At 37.6% G+C, this 17,349-nt stretch overlaps 1 protein-coding gene across 3 annotated transcripts in view; it reads left to right on the forward strand.

The window, feature by feature from the left end:
• The first annotated feature begins 4,368 nt into the window (after positions 1–4,368).
• Positions 4,369–17,349, forward strand: part of SYT14 (synaptotagmin 14) — a 244,933-nt gene continuing 231,952 nt past the window's right edge. Inside the window, exons 1-2 of one of the 3 annotated variants that reach the window (XM_022593470.2) lie at positions 4,369–4,477; positions 13,805–13,852. In XM_022593470.2, coding sequence (XP_022449178.1) covers positions 4,465–4,477; positions 13,805–13,852 — 61 coding nt within the window. In that variant the 5' untranslated portion in view covers positions 4,369–4,464. The other 2 variants (XM_089909307.1, XM_089909303.1) reach the window with 2 other exon arrangements.

The raw sequence follows: 17,349 nt of genomic DNA on the forward strand, positions 1-17,349 counted from the left end.
ACCGATCAATAATAAATATTAACAGAGGTTATACAGGAGCACATCATATTTGGAGATGAAAAGGGAGAGGAGTGTAGGTGGCTCTTCAGTCTGCATGAAAGGCTTAGAAAATACAATGGAAGAAAGTGTAGGGTAGTAAATTAGCATCTATGCTATTTGCTCTCTCTTTTCTTTTCTTTGGTAGAGCTTGTGCCATCTCTAAAGTTTTAGAGGGCAAGAAGGAAAGCTACCAGTTGATCTAAGTGAATAAAAAGAATTCTAGAATGCTCCACGTTTATTTTCTGTCTTAGCTATTACTTTGCTGCCTGTAGTGGAGTAAGTGACAAGTCTTGAGGAAAATAATTGGTGGAGGAATCGAAGAGAAAAAAGAATTGTTCTGATTTATGTTTACTTTTATTTTTTCTTTCCATTTTCATCGTTAATTACCTCCACACAGCAGGATAGATACATTTCTTATTGTACCACTCTATCAGGTAGAGTATCCACAAATGGGAAGTTATTACTGTTCTCCTCCCACCAAAGACATTACAGTTTATCCCACCAAGTAAGTGCCCACTGAGCAATCTTCTCTGGCAGTCCCTCCCTGAACCCCACCGTGCCATTTCTGTAGCTCTAAGGCTGTGCTGTCTGATACAGTAGACACTAGCCACATATGGCTAGTAGCCAGTGTATTGCGTAGCACAAATATAGACAGTTTTCATTATTGCAGACAATTCTTTTGAACAGTTCTGCTCTAAGAGAAACTCAGGGAAATGTGTTGAAGTACAGTACCCTTGCAGGCATCACTTAAGTTTTCTCTGTCCAAGAATCCCTTTCTGGGAACCATTTTCCTTTCTCCCCCGTTCATCTGTATAGGTACCATGGGGGCCACTGTATTCCTCCACGACCCTCCCATTATGGCCACAGAGGTTTTGTCAGAGGTATGCACCTGACCCAAGCTAGGCTAATTTTAGTATCTGGCTTCCTAACTGGTATGGGGTAGGTTACCTTATTTAAGTAGAGCTAATGACATCCCACCTATTTTGGAATTTATGGACTTGGGGCACAGAAATGTGGCAGAATCTGTGAGCTGTAAAGCTTGGAATTTCTCAGGAGTCATGTTTTCCACCATAGGGATAAAGTTAGCTTGTGGTGAGCAAGCAGAAAAACCAACATGCAGAACAGGTAGAGATAAGGAGCAGAAAATATTGTGATAGCGTTCAGATTCCCGAGATTGCTGATACTGAGGCCCAGCTTTATGTCTATACTTATACCTTTATAATTAACTTTCCAGTTTTCATAAGCTAGTTCAAGTTGAGTTGCTCTGATTGGAAAAAGTTCCTAGAATAAATAACTAATATATAAATGTTTCCATGACATTATGATTCATGAAAGAAATGCAATATTAATGGTTTTAACTAGATTTTCATTAGATCCTTATATCTAGCCACATCTTCTCAGATAATTGCAACTGCTAATAAAGCTTAAAGTTTAAAAATGTCTTTCTTATGCAAACATTCAAAATCCCTGGATAACTAACACTTATTAAATTTTCCAAAATGTAATTTTTGGTATAGGTACTTGTTAAGACTCTATTTTTATATACGTAATATATAATACTAGAATTAAGCATATATTTAATTATATATACTAGAATAAAATATATATTACTAGATAGAATTTTTGCTCCATTCTTTTAATGGCTTTGGACTTTTTCAGTTGAATAGCTTAAATTAAATACAGCGAGGTTCCAAATTTAAAAATCATTTATTTCTTAAAAGTACATTGGGAACTTTTGTAACTTGGAACATACTCTTCCATCAAGATAGTATTGCTATTAATAGTGGTAGGTTATTTTGTTTGGCACATGAAAACTACTTAACTAATGTAGGTGCAATTACCTTTCACTTTCCCTTTGAGCTGTTCTTTCCACATGATTCACCTTCAGTACTTTCTTTTTCTGCTTTCTGATGTTTCAGCTATACCACTGGATAATTAAGCATTGTGTCCTCCTGTAAGTCAAACTATCATTTTAAACAATATGTCTATGAAATATTGAGTTGAAACTTAAAATACCAAAAACACATTTCCATTTCCTAGTCATAAGAAAAGGAGTTACTTTAACTTCTTTTATTTTTCTTTTCCTGTCTCAGCCCCTAACTATCCACAGCACATGATGGGAAAATTGGGTAATTGCTTGAACTATATGTTTGGAAACTATTTTTCAAATAATTCATTAACAAGGAAGAATGAAGAATTTAAAATGAAGCATTTCTTGAACATCCCCTACAATGTAAAGGTGTATAGACTAAAGATTATTTAGAGGTATATGGTCAAAATTACAAAAACGTCTTGTCCTTAGGTGGGATGCATGACTGATAAAATTTAGAAATATTTAAATTATAAATAATTGACACTTCTCCAAATTAAAAGTATCAAACCCATGGCATACTTTAGAAATAAGAGTATATAAGAAATTAAATCTCAATTCTAAGTGGCCCCTAAGCAAACTCAGAAGCCATATGAAATGTTGTAAAGTTACGTTAAGCCATATGATATTGTCCAACAGTAATCATAGAAATTTCCCAACTAGTATCTGGACAGCATTTTTTAAAAAGAGGCAATATTGGTAGGGAGAATTATGCATTCTAATCTGGGGGGAAATGTCATCAATATCGAGTAGCCTTGGCCTAAATTCCCAGATTTGACAAGTTTGAAGCTCATGTTCGCCACACACACACAAATTCATTTTCTGAGCAAACTGTGATATTAACCTGAGTTATGGGAGCTCAAATAACTTGGACCCATATATGATACTTAGGTAATTGATGATGTAAGTATGATTTTTTTCTTTTGGCTTTCAATATAAAATTCTTAAAAAGGCTGAGAAGAGCCAGCCAGAAAACACAAACCCAGAACTGTGGTTTCAAGTTCAAACCAATGTCTTGGAGTTCAAGACTATTTTAAGGGGGGTTGCTTGGAGAAAGTATCTTTGGCACTATACATATTTTACCTGAATCTCACGGATATCTATGGTAAACATACACACACACAGAGCTTGCCTAAAACATAGACATTTTAATATTTTCTGGTAGGACAGCATTTTGTTTGATCTTTCAGTATCAACTCTTGTTTGTAGCTAGCTTTTAGCACAGTTCCTGGTTTGATAAATATTCACCGAACTAATGAAAATGGTAAAGAATGAATGTCTATTGAACATAAACTGTGACTGAGGGAGAGATTATATAAATGCAGTGAAAGACAATTTCTGCTCTAGATTTACAGTCCAATCTCACTTACATAAGTGCAAAATTTTCTTTGTGTCAGTCTCCAGTATAGCTATTTTGCACTAGGAGTAAGCATTTTCTCTGCAAGGAGGATCACCAACTCCCTATTCCTCCATGTTGTTTATGCCGTTCATTGTCAAGGTCCTCGAGGTACCAAATGAAGCTGAGAGTTGGGTAAATGTTGAGTGGCTCAAGTACCTCATGTCCAAATTAAACGGCCAGTTGTTCCATGTTCGACGTTGACCTGTGACGGTTCATAATGCTCATAGGTTTGCCAGTTAAAAGAACTTGAACGTGACTTGATTTTTCAGGCCCTTTGTCAAAACGTCTGTCTCATCTCTATTTTTGTATACCTCAAATGTATGGAGAGAAATGCCAGCGGACATTTCCGAGGGAAAACCAAGCTCAGGTTGATGGCAAGCTTTATCAGGAGTCTAAGGGGTGAAGTGCACGAGCACACGTGTGTGTGTGTGCGTGTTTGTGTATGAGAGAGAGAGAGAGAGAAAAGCAGCTGTCCTCAGGATCCCTCTGTCTCTCTCCCGTTTGCTCTTTGCCAGTTAGCCGTCTCTCAGCCCACAGTGGAGATCTGAGGCGAGTATTTGGCTGATTCAGGCAAAGCAAAACAAAAACAAAACAGACCTTCAGATTACCAAATCTGAGGGAGTCACTGGGTGGGGATTCTTGAGCCCAGTTTCAACTGAGACCTGTCCATGGTTCTGACCACATCCTTCCCCCATGCCCCTCCCTCATCGGTTTCGAAGGCCGCAAGCAAGGGAGGAGGAGATGTCCCCGCCGGGGTCCTGGGCCCAGAGGAGCCCCCGGCCGAGCGGGTGGAAGCCGTCCGCACATACTCAGTGCGCCACGGTCTGGTCTTGGGCGCCGGTGCTGGGGCTCTTTGGACCCCGCACCTGTTTCGAATCCCGGCGCGAGGCGCGGTGGGGGAGGCGGGGTGGGGGCGAGGCGGCGTCACGTGTCGGCGGCAGTGGCGGCCGGGGAAGGTTCCATTTCTTCCGCGCGCTCGCGGCGCTCCGCCCCACCCCAGACCGCCCCGCCCGCGGCTCCCCCAGGCCGCGCAGCCCGGCGACTGCGGCGCTAACCCCGCCCAGCTCCACTCGCCGGCTGCCCCGGCGCGTCCTCCGCCCGCACGCCCGCTCGCCGCCCCCGCCATCCAGTTGGTGCGGTCCAGGGCGAGCACATCATGGCGATTGAAGGTAAGTGGAGGCCGTCCGTGGTTGGTGAGGAGGGCGGAAGCCCAGGTAGCGGGGGCTCGGAGGTGCACGAGAGGCCGAGGCGAGGATGGGGCTGGGAGGGTGGCTGTGGAGGCGCAAGGTCCCCGAATGCGTCCCGGGAGGCAGGTGGGCGGAGCGGCGCCGCGGGTCCTCCCGACTCTCGCCGGCCCTGGCTGTTCCGTCGGCCTCGGTCCGTGGCCCGGCGCGGGGAGGAGCTGGTCTGGCTGACAGGTATGGTGCCAGGGCCGCTGCCTCCTCCTGGCTGCGCGGATTGGGGCTCCGGTGCGGCCCTGCCGACCCGGCGGGACGGGCTGGGGGAGCGAGGGACCGCAGGGTGTACCCCCTTCCATTGACCTCGCCTCAGCAAGCCATCCTCCCACAATACACGCCTTCCTACCAAACTGGGAGCCCAGTTTTGCTGTCCCGGTCCTAACCCTTCTCAGTCCCTACTGTGGAGTCGATGCTGGGCTGTACTCTCCGTCCGTTCCCCTTTTGATTGCTGTTGTAGGGGACCAGGAAATTTGAAGTGGGGTTTATTTCCTTCTCAAGTGTTTTTTCCCCCCTAACACTCAAAACTGTATTTTCTCTACGAAAGAGGTATAAATACATCTTTACAACAAACGCACACGCTTAGAATCCTGCATATATATCAGTCCTTTAAGTGTTATAGTGCCATGAATACTCATATTTTCAAAAAAGTAGCTTAATAAATTAAGTTCCTAGATAAGGTACATAGTTGGCACTAGAGTGTATTTTTCTCTTCTTCCAAAAACATGTAACTGGGATGAAGTGTCTATATTTTGCCTTTTTTTTTTGCTTTGTTTTTAAGGAAGATAGTTTGAAAATTAATATAACTCGTCTAGGATTTATGTGAACGTCTACATCATCTTTCAGCCCCTGTCTAACTCTTACCTTAATACAAACAATGAAAGTAGTTTGTAAAATTTCCCTGTGTGTTTGTATGCATCTATACAGATGTGCAAGGCCCCTACAGCAATACCATCACTAGGCTAAATTTTATGTGTTCCTCCTAAGTAAAACTTCTCAAAGCACTTCCCATCTTGGTGACCAATCCCTAGTGGCATACATCTTTGCCAGCTCCAGAATTGTTTTAGTTGTGTGTTTACGTTTATCTTATTTATTTAAGAGATTGATTACCTATTATATGCAAGACACACATTCAAACAGTTTCAAGTGTCTGCTTTAGCTAAAGTGATAGAGGGCACTGGGAATAAGATCTACCAATAATCTTTGATATTCTTGTTATCCAGAGCGGTACTTTCAAACTTTTCCTTACTATGCTTTTTACTAGAGGTTTAAAATCAAGAAACCGAATACACTAATTTATGTTTTGTACTTTATTTCCACAACCACTTTGTAGTAGAATTTCTTACGACTTGGTAAAGATAAAAACGTTATTGCAGAAGGCGAGGAAGAATCAGCCAGATAGTATCCAGATATGATCCTATAACTTGTAATTTCTTTAAAAATTTTCCAGTTTTCCCCCTTTTTCTCGATTGATCCTTCCCTTCTCCCCCGCCTCCCTGTAGTTAAATGTGATCGATTCCTTTTTTAAGTCAGCTGATGGCATTTTGCTCTGCCTATTACTACTTGTATGTTTAAAGAACAAGATTTTTGCTTTCCCTATTCAAGAGATTCTTCTGTGCTTGAGATACTCTTGATTAATATTTTCATACTTAAGCATTTGTTTAAGGCTTCATAATATAAAGGTCAGGAATTGCCTTTTCTAGTTTGGCAAGGAAATTAGTTAATACTAGCATTTCAAATAAAGATGTCAGGTAAGGTGTGCTGTTTATCACATACTAAAGCAGATTACTTATACACATCACCCCGTGCTATGTTATGAAATAGAATAAGCTCTGGATGAGGGCTTTATACTATGGACATCTTAGAATTTTAGGGGCCCAAGGGAGCATCTCATCCCACCTTCCCAAAGAAGTGGCTGTTAAAACATGCAGTGCCTTCATTCACCTGTTAATTCCGTAGACTTACTGAGCCATAGCTGTACTCAGCATTCTGTGCTAGACTCTGTGGGGCCGTAAAGATGAATAAAACCACATTTCTTCCCTCAAGGAGTACGTGTTCTGTTGGGGGAGACAGATAATTTTAACCATGCGATTACAATGTAGTCTGAACACCAAGAGATGAATCATCCTTTTGTATAAAAATATTCAATGATGATGAGTTCATTGAACCACTATGCCAGTGCGGAACTATAATTCTTATAGTTCATAAGGTCTTTGTTTTGACCAAAAATCTTCCATTTAGTAACTTCTATCTATCCACTCATCCTAGTTCTGCTTTCTAGAGCAATATATTAAAAGTTCACTATTCTCTGTGTATACGACATCACTTCTACCATTTGAAGACATCTCCTGAGCATTTTCTTTTCTAGACAAAATATTTAACTCTTCCTCTGGATAGTCTGTAGTTATATGTTTGAAATATGGTAGTGGGCCACTCCATTCCAGATGTTTTGTTGAATATCGTACATTAAAACTGTTGTATCACTCCTTGACTTGTGCATAATCCTATTCATGTAGTTTAATATTAAAATAGCCTTTTTGGAACTTCATGTTGACTCAGGATGAGGTTGTAATCAACCAAAATTACAGTCTCTTTTACCTGGACTACTTTCAAGTCATGTGTTTTCAGTCCCTTGCATGGCTAACCAGTGTTTTGATTTGAAGAACAGATTATTTGTATCTGTTAAGCATACTCTTATTTGTCCTGCTCCATCGTTTTAGCCCTTTAATTTTTTTTTTTTTTTTTTGGTCGTGCCACATGGCATATGGGATCTTAGTTCCCTGACCAAGGATTGAACCCGCGGCCCCTGCATCGGCAGGCGGACTCTCAACCACTGCGCCACCAGGGAAGCCCTATACGCATTTTTTGTTCATAATGCATCTTACAGTTTATCACACATTTTCACATATATTTTTTAAGTCATTAAAAGTCATTGAAGATTTGTTGTGACTCTTAAAATTTCCAAGACATAATCTGGGCTTTCAGAAGCCATTTGAGGGCTTCCCTGCTGGCGCAGTGGTTGGGGGTCCGCCTGCCGATGCAGGGGGCGCGGGTTCGTGCCCCGGTCTGGGAGGATCCCACGTGCCGCAGAGCGGCTGGGCGCGTGAGCCATGGCCACTGAGCCTGCGCGTCCGGAGCCTGTGCTCCGCAACGGGAGAGGCTGCAGCGGTGAGAGGCCCGCGTACCGCAAAAAAAAAACCAAAAAACAAAAAAACCCAAAGCCATTTGAAATGTGGAATTAAAAACCCAATACAGGACTTCCCTGGCAGTCCAGTGGTTAAGACTCCGTGCTTCCACTGCAGGGGACATGGGTTCAATCCTTGGTCGGGGAGCTAAGATCCTGCATGCTGCACAGCCAAAAAAAAAAAAAAAGTAAATAAAATAAAGGACCAATTTAAAAAAAAATACAAACATGTATTATTAGTCTCGAGGGAGAACATCACACTCCTTTCCTTCTTTCCATTCTATTGTTAAAGCTCTATCATTACAATGTATACAGGGGATAATATAATTAGAAAGTCCTACCTGTCAGTCTGTGGCTGACTAAGGCAATTTATTGAACAGTTTATATTTGGAAGATTTAGAGTTCAGTTTAAGCAGTGATGTTCCTAGAAGAGATCCTTTGGCTTTCGGCAGGAATAAAATTTCTAATATTTCACAGAGATTTAAGACATGTTTGTATATTAGGTAAATTTGTTCACAGTACTTTTGAGTAATTTACAGTTTATTTTAGGTTCCTTTTCTAACTCATTAAACAAACTTAGAAAAAAGTAGGGAACACTAGAGAAATATTTGTATTAAGAAGCATTTCACTTTTTGATATTTTAAGTAGTATTAGAATGCAACAGTGTATGCCAATGTGGAAAGCAGAGAGAATCAAGTATTGGCTTATTTATACAATTTGTTGAGTAATACTGTTGGCATTGTTGCTTTCTTTAAAATGACTATAATGTTTGTCCATAGTGTGTGTGTAGTAGTAGAGTAGATTGTCTTCATGGATTTGATTTCCACTCAGCTGACGTTCATTCTTACCTCCACCCTCCCCAGATCCTCACTTGTTAATACTTAATGTGAACATGCATATAGAGATAACATAAGGCTGATCAAACTACTGTAAATAAAAACATTCCAAGTTTTTGAGTAAAATGAATATTCACATATTTTATATGTATATGTAGTAAAATTTTAATTGAAACCTAACAAATTGGAATCCTTGATTTTTCATCTTTTAGGAGGAAGAAACAGTGACAACACAGCAAGCTGTTATTAGGAATTTATTTAAAAACAAACTTTTAGGATCCATATGTGTATTCAGTAGTTTCCTATTTTCACATTTTAGGACTGTTATTAGAATTGATATTGAGTCATCAAAAGAGAGGATTTTAATGAAATATTAAATTATGTTCAGTATTCTGAGCTTACTGATTGATGCAGTAATGAATATTAGTAGCTTTAAAAAAATGATCTGGTGCAATAGTGGAAAAAAAAGGTATTCTCAGTTAAATAGAAAATTAAATTAAGTAGACTGCCTTCTTGTGAGCATATACCTCTTCAAGGTTTTATGGTAATAATGAGCTTCTAAGAGTCAAAAACATAATTAACAAAAAAACTGAATTGAGTGGTCAAAAGTGGGAAAAATGGATTACGTTTGTGAACAGTAAATTTATAAGGTAAAACTTATACCTGTTAGAAAAATTATTGAATAAATTTATAGGAACTTGTATGGCTCAAAAGAGAAACTGTATTTACTATGCTGTGCCAACCATGATCTTTCAACAACACTGGGACAACACTGGGGACTAAAATTGGTGTTATTCCTTGAATGACTTAAATAGGGACAAATTAAAAAGTGTCTAGAGATTAGGGACTGTAGTCTAAATGGGTTAAGTTGGTTGGGAGGAGTTGGCAACATTAATAGGAAATATTTAAAGTTTTATGCCTATTATGGAAGCATAGGTATCTGCTGAAGAATTAGCTATAACAATTTATTAATGTGAGCTAGACATGAATTAAAAGGCTGTGGCTACTTTAATGCATGTTTTTTGGAGAGAAATCTTTAGATGAGATGGAATTTAAGATAGTTCTAAAGTAGCCTTGCAGTGTTTGACTTAGAAGAAATTAATAGAAGAATAGAAGCTGTAAATTGTAGTGATTTAGGCTAATGGTCAAAGTAAACGTGGCGGAAAAAATAAAGTCAGTTTTAAAAAGGTTTCATTTTAAAGGAACCAAATGTTTGGGTTTAATTTCGTTTTTGTATACCTGGGCGTATTTTGATGGGAATATAACATCACTACATATTTTCCTTCTGTAGACATGTGAAAAGCACATACATACTTTATAATATCTATCCCTTCCCCTCTAAAGCGAATTGCTGGTTCCCAGGCACACTTTTAAGTATGTGCACATTCATATACAAACATACACATGCACACATTCACAGCACACATGTGTGAACCCACACACATCTATGTCCTCTTGTACCCTGACCTATTCCAATTGTAGAGGATTAGTTTATATTATGCTCCTACATGGGTTTGCCTGAGGGAAAAGATGGTAACTTTGACTAAGCTTGTCAATTTCTGTTTCTCATTTCCATGTTGCTGAGATGATTATTTCAAGACAATGCTAGTATTATCTCCAAAAATAGTTTTGAGAAATTCACTTTTATTTAAATTACCTTAAAGAATTAGAAAACAATATAATAATTTTCATAAAAATGAAGAAATATCAATGTTTACTTTTTCACTCTATTAAACTTAGTGTTCCGATTACTTTTTTCTGACACTTAAATAGTGACAGTTAACTAGTGACTGGGCAACGTCACTTAACCTTTAGTGCCTTGGTTTGTTTATCTATAATGAACTAGACAAATTTATTTCTGAATTTTAGTCATTTTATATTCAGTCATTTTAATATGATTTCCAAGTCTTTATTATAATGTCTTTGAAGTAAATTTGGTATGTGAAAAATTATATTTATATGAGTTCATTTTGACTCTTCATTTTAGTGGAAAACTCATCTTTTTTCTAAAGAGATTGACTAATTGATTACGTAAATAATCATTCCTTCAAATTGGTTCAGGCATTACAGAAAACAATATGGAGTTTCCTCAGAAAATTACAAATAGAACTACTATATGATCCAGCAGTCCCACTCCTGGGTAGATATCCAAAGGAAATGAAAAGAGTGTATCAAAGAAATGTATGCACTGCCATGTTTATTATAGCATTATTCACAATAGCCAAGATTGGAAACAGCCTAAGTGTCTGTCAGCAGATGAATGGCTAAAGAAGATTTGAGATACACACGCACACATATGCACACACATGTATATGTATACATAGAGTGGAATGTTATTTAGCTATGGGTAAGAAGGAAATCCTTCCATTTGTGACAAAATGAATGGACCTTACAGGCATTATGCCAAGTCAGAGGAAGACAAACATATGGTAACACTTATGTGTAGACTCCGAAAAAGCTGAACTCATAAAATAAAAACAGAATAGAAGGGTGGTTACCAGGGGCTGGAGGGTGGGGAAATGGGGAGATGTTGTATAAGGGCAACTCACAACCAGTTGATAAATAAGTCCTGGAGATCTAATGCACAGCATAGTGCAATAATGTGTATAAACTTCAAAGTCGCTAAGAGACTAGATCTTAATTGTTCCCACCACAAAAAAGAAAAGATAATCATGTGTCACGGTAGAGGTATTAGCTTACACTAAAGTCTTACGGCAGTATGTGAGAGTATCAGATCAACACGTTGTACACCTTAAACTGTGTTCTGTGGCAGTTCATCTCAGTAAAAATAAATAAAAAATAATGATTCCCCTATGTATTGGATATACATACTTGATTATCACCATGATATACATTTTTACATATCTTAAATTTTTTTATGTCGGTTATACCTCAAAAAGCTGAAGTTTAAAAAGTCAATAATCATTCCCCTTGTGCATTATGCTCTTAAAATCAGTAAACCACTTTCGTATTACCACCATATCTAAGTCAGGATATGCCTACTGTGACTTGCCTTTTGCTTACAAATCTGACGTTTCTCTTGTAAACTTTTCAGATTACTTTTAGAAAGTTTTGAAAAAGACATAAAATTTGTACATAGTTCACTGTATCTCAGATTGAAAAAGTGTTGAAGCCTTTTGATTCCCAAACATGTACCTTAAAAATGTACATTTAACCTATGCAATGCATATTTTTTTCCTTACTCTCTTTCTCATCTTAGGAAGGGTTGAGGATAAAAATAATATTGATTTAATTGTTTGATAATAATGTTTATTTAACTTTTTGTGTTTCTTCTTTTGTACTTTTAAAAGTAAGTTTTCCCCTCCCAAATTTTACTTTATTGCCTGACATTTACCTATCTTTAATATTCCTTTTTATTTCAGTAATAAGAGTGATTGCTCTTGAGTTAGACATGTACATCAGTGAAATCTCACTTGTTGGTTAGAATTTTCAGAACAAATATCGAGAAGAGTAGAGCTAAATATTAGTTGCTTTTCCTAATTATGTGATTTTTGTGCATACTTTGGCAAATGTAGTTGTCAATTGACTATAACTTTAAAATATAGTAATTATTTGACTATTTATAAAATTCTTTCATTTGATATAGATAAATTGAGTACTTTTAAAAGTGGGAGTTAGCTTTCATTGTCATTTGCAATTTTGAGAAAAGTTTAGACTACAGTAGTTTTTGTTATTGTTAATACTAAGCCTTGTAAAAATGATGCAGTTATAGTGAAGATTAGGTGTGTAGAGTAAAACCTAACAAATTTATATTACATATGCGGGAAGTCTAGTTTCAATTACAGGCTTTAAAAAGTGCAGGCTTGTTACATGAATTAAGTACCTGACTCAAACTAAGTTATAAGTGTTACCATCTGGAGAATAGGTCTTAATGACTATATAAGAACTGTTTCTAAGTAGCCTATGAAAACATCAGTGATGGTGTCAATATACATTATAGTTATGTTGTTATTATGTGGTTCTTCTAAATTTCTTGAAAGTACTTTCTTCTTATAATTTGGTAAATATTCCCCTTCCTGCCATTTGACTAGTTTCTCACTTTTAAAGATAAGGTGGTATATAGGTATAGTTCATTCTACCCCTTCAGCAACCGATCAGTGATTACTCATTGGTAATATTCCAGTTGATAAGGTTTCACTGTGTTTATACTGAGGTTTGCTGAATAATAATTCTTTTATAATCATAACTTTATGTTACGTGTTTCTTGCTAAGTCTGTCTTCCTGATAACAGTGATTAGTCTGTATTGTTGATAATAAAGAAGCAACGGCATTGTTACAGCCAAGTTAGAATGTAGCTCTAACCTACTTTAGTGATAGAAATACTGTTTTCTAGTTTTTTAGCTTGCTTCCTGGATGACCTACTTTTTTTTTTAGTGGATATCATGGTTTTTATTTCTCATGTTATTGCTGTAAGCTATTTCTGTTTCTTATAAAGTAACTGTTCATAATAAGCTTCTATAATGAGGTAAGATGATGAAATTATTTAATATTTTTATTATGCAAAGTTTAAACATAATTTTCAGCATAATTATAAGGTTATGCATGTATAGAACACTACAGAATTTTATTCAGCTTACATTCATTTCAGGTAGTGGCACTATGTTTCAGAGTGAAGGAAATACCTATTTTTATGGTAACAAGTAATATTACTCTTATGATAGCGAATGTAATTTTTGATAATGATTAAGATAAAGTATATTTTGGTTAAATTTGTTAGTTTATCATCATAGTACTTATAAAATTTGTCTTATAGATTTATAAGAGTGGGTAGGTGGAGAATGGGGAAAGATCACAATATGAGTATATATGATAAAATGCAAATAGTGCCTTTAAGGAGTTGACCCTTCCATGATAACTTAATATATTAAGGCTCAGATACAAAAGTGGGTCTTCCTTGCATTGTTTCCTTCTAGATGATGTAAAGAGGTGCTTAGGAAATGGTGCTATGATCTCTGCTCTTGAGAAGCTTGCCATTTGAAATAAAATACTTGAGTGGAGCTTCCTTATTCCAAGACTTTATAAGACCTTGATTTATGGGTTCAGGAAGATTCTGTGTATCAGATTTATCATATTTGTATAGGTAAGTTTAAAGAGAAGAATTAGGAAACGTTTTTATGAGCCCATTTCTAGAAGCTAATTTAAAACATTGTAACAGTCTTTGTAACAGTCAAACTCAGGTTATGATTTGGTTTTAATTTCTAACAAAAATTTTCTTAACAGGTGGAGAAAGAACCTGTGGAGTACATGAACTTATCTGTATTAGAAAAGGTGAGTCAGTGCTCTGCATGGATATTTAAATACAAAATGAACACTTCACAGTGTATGATACATTTTAGTACAATGGCAGATAATTTGGACTTACAGAGTATAAAATTTAATAAATATTAACATTTGTTATTTGTATTGTAGACTTAACCATTCATCAAGTACATACTGCTTATTATGTGGTTATTGAGAGTTGTTACTTTATATTTAGTTTTCATGGGCTGATAAAGCCTGGTTTCTAGCGTATTGGTTATCAGATGTGGTGAAGAGGCAAAGAATGGAGGGTTTGATTTTTGTTCCCTTTCAGAATCTGGAATCTGAGTGCATGCTGATCTCCCATTGACTTCTGTTCTATTACTGTACCCCATCAGAGAGATGTGAGGAGTTGGTTGAAATTCAAATCGGGAACATGTCCAAAGACCACAACATCTTTTGACACCAACAACTGTCTATGCCTCCTTAGAAGGAGCCACCTGACAACTGGGTGGTTGAACAAGGTGGCCCCAGGAAAGGTAATTCAGTTATTAGGTGGGAGGCAAGGAATCAGGTATTCTCTAGATTTGGAAGAATCAGGAAAACCTTGGGAGTCCCCACACCCCTAAGCAGTCACACCTGTGAAAGGGTGTGAAGAAAGGGGAGGTCAGGGGAAGAAATCTTCATAAATGCACTACTCTTTTCTCTTTTTAAACTTGGGGGACTTTCCTTTTCTTACGTCTTTCTTGAAAACCGGGTTGGCCCTCCTGAGTCTGGCCAGCTAGCAGCACTCCTTGCCCTAACATTTCACCCTAAGGAGGTTTGAGACGATGTCAGTATTTGTGGTGCGTGGGTATGATTGACATACCAGGGAATGTCAGCATACTTTTAGGAAGTCTTCAACAGGTCTGAAAAGCCTCAGCTTCTTTAGAGTTGAGTAAAAGGTTTTTAATTCTTTTTTAGGTGAATTTGGCGTAATCATGCTAGTTTGTCTATGTGTCACTGCCTTTGATTGCTGTTCATTTAAAAATTGTCTCCTTCCTGTATTAAAGTGTAATCTTATCTATATGTCTGGTACCACAAAAGAGAAAATTGAAGTCAGTTCCCTGAAATCTCAAATTTAGGATTGTGGAGATGGGGGAGAGAGGGGACAAATTATATGTTGTTTTCTTTGTCTATGTAAACATTTTTAGTCTTCAACTATAACATATTAATCCATATTTGCTCAAAATGTTTTAGATAATTTTATAGTTACTACCTTGTCCCAGGAAAACTTTTTAAAACACAGAACTTACTTGGACAGGAAAAGGCACCGTACAAATCAGTTGAAATCAAAAACTATAAAACTGTGGTCAGATGAAGAGAGAATCAAGACAAGAGTAGAGATAGCTAGAGGGGAGGAAAATAAAATGTGTGGAGGGCTTTTCGTGGCCACAAGGGGCACAGAAAGCTACAGTGGAGACAATAGCGTAGGTAGTGACAGATGATGATCTGAACACACACCTTTTTATTATGGCTCTTCTTGCTGTTCTTTATTGCTATCTCCGTTCGTATCCAGGTGGTTCTCCGACCATGCCTTGCCCAGATTTCTCTGTGTTAGTCCAACTTTTTCACTTCTTCCAATTTCCTAAAGAATTTGAAATCTGTGATTAAAATTTTAAAAATCGTCACAGTGCAGCTATGCAATGGAAAAGTCTCTGAATGTATGTGTATCCCCTCAGCATTCAGTGTCCTCTTCTAGTGGAAGTTCCATAAGTATTTGAATATTTTAAAAATGAATGCTCAGAGCTAAAGCTTTTGCATTTTATCTTTTATTTAAAAAAATTAAAAAAAATTTTTTTTTTTTTGGCTGCACTGCGTGACATGTGGAATCTTAGTTCCCCAACTAGGTATTGAACCTGCGCCTCTGCAGTGGAAGCACAGAGTCTTAACCACTGGGCCACCAGGGAAGTCCCTAAAGCTTTTGCATTTTAAACTGGACTTTCATAGAGTAGAGCCTATGAAGGTTATATCAAGTGGAATAATTGTAATTAGTATCAATGGTTCTGGCAAGATGACATCTCTAACATTATGTTCAACTTGTTTTTACCTGTTTGGCTGTTCTCTGTCTCCTTTGCTGGCTTCTCTCCTCTGTCAGACCTGTACATGTTGGAACATACCAGAGTTGGGTCCTGGGCTTGCTTCATTTTTCCATCTATTCTTTCTGTTTAATTTTATTTGGTTCTGTTGTTTTAAATGCCATACAAATTTATAAATCTGGCTCTGAGCTGTCCTTGAGCTTCCTGCTCTTATATCAAACTACTTACTTGATATTTCTATCTGGATGTCTGTTAGAATAAAAACTTGGCGTGTCTAAAATGCAAATCTCGATTTTCTCACGTGAATCTGTACCTTCCTCACTCTTCTCCATCTCAGCTAATAAATAGAACAGTCGGCCCAGTTGCTCGAGTCCCAACTTAAGAATCATCCGTATTTCTCTCTTTCTTTTATCTTCTGCATTTAATTTATTATTATTAGCAAGTTTTGTCAATTCTACTTTCAAAATATATTTTGAATCTATCCTCTTTTTTCCTTCCTGCTGTTATCATTGTAGTCTGTGTCCTTATCTTTTGCTCACACTATAATGGTTTTCTAACAGGTTCCCTTACTTACACTCTTATCTCCTTTCAGTACATATCAATGATCCTTTTAAATGTTTACATTTAAATGTTTACGTTGAAATCAGGTCATATCACTTTGCTGATTGGAATTCTTCTGTGGATTCCCACTATACCTAAAATAAAATCAAAGTGCCTTACCCTGATCTACAAAGCCTTACATTATAACATCAACTCAGAAGTCTCATCTGTAAATCATCAAAATGTCATCTAAATTTCATCAACTCAAGTCACATCATCTAAATCATTTACATCAGGTATGGGTGAAACACTGGATATGATCCATCCTGGTTCAGAATTCCTCTCCATCTCTAGACATGTGAAACTAGCAAATATGTTACCTGCACTTCAAATACAATGATGGAACAGGATAACAGTTACAGACATTTCTACCCCAAAGGTGGTAAAATGAAGAGAAGAGAGGAGTCACTGGTACCAAGCAGTTTTGAAATCCAATTGGAAAAAAAATATATTCGATTTCAAGGCCTGGAAATAATACTCTATTGCTCTTGGCCCTGAGGTCTGAGGCTCCACTCTCAGAATTTAAGACTCTACCCTTGGAGTCATCCTTCCTTTTCAGGAACGGTAGTGTATATCTGCACCTGAGTATTTTTATCAGCCTGTTTCCTGTCTGTAGAATTTTGGTCTGTTTGTCTTCTTTCATTTTGTCTGCTCTTGTCCCTTTCAGTCTGAGGTGGTGGTCTGCTGGTATAGCAGTCTCAGGCAAGATTCTCGTGAGTCTTCTCTGTTCGTTATGTGGGTTCCTTCCATAAGACAAGACCCCCCTCCACATGTCTTTCCTGGATGATTCCATCTCTGTTTTTGGCTTCTGCCAGGACGGCTGAGGAGATCCATGAGTCACATGTCTAA

The sequence above is a fragment of the Delphinapterus leucas genome, chromosome 1 (genome assembly GCF_059928025.1).
Source record: "Delphinapterus leucas isolate spDelLeu-1000000601 "Yukka" chromosome 1, BTC_Dleu_Yukka2, whole genome shotgun sequence".
NCBI lineage: Eukaryota > Metazoa > Chordata > Mammalia > Artiodactyla > Monodontidae > Delphinapterus > Delphinapterus leucas.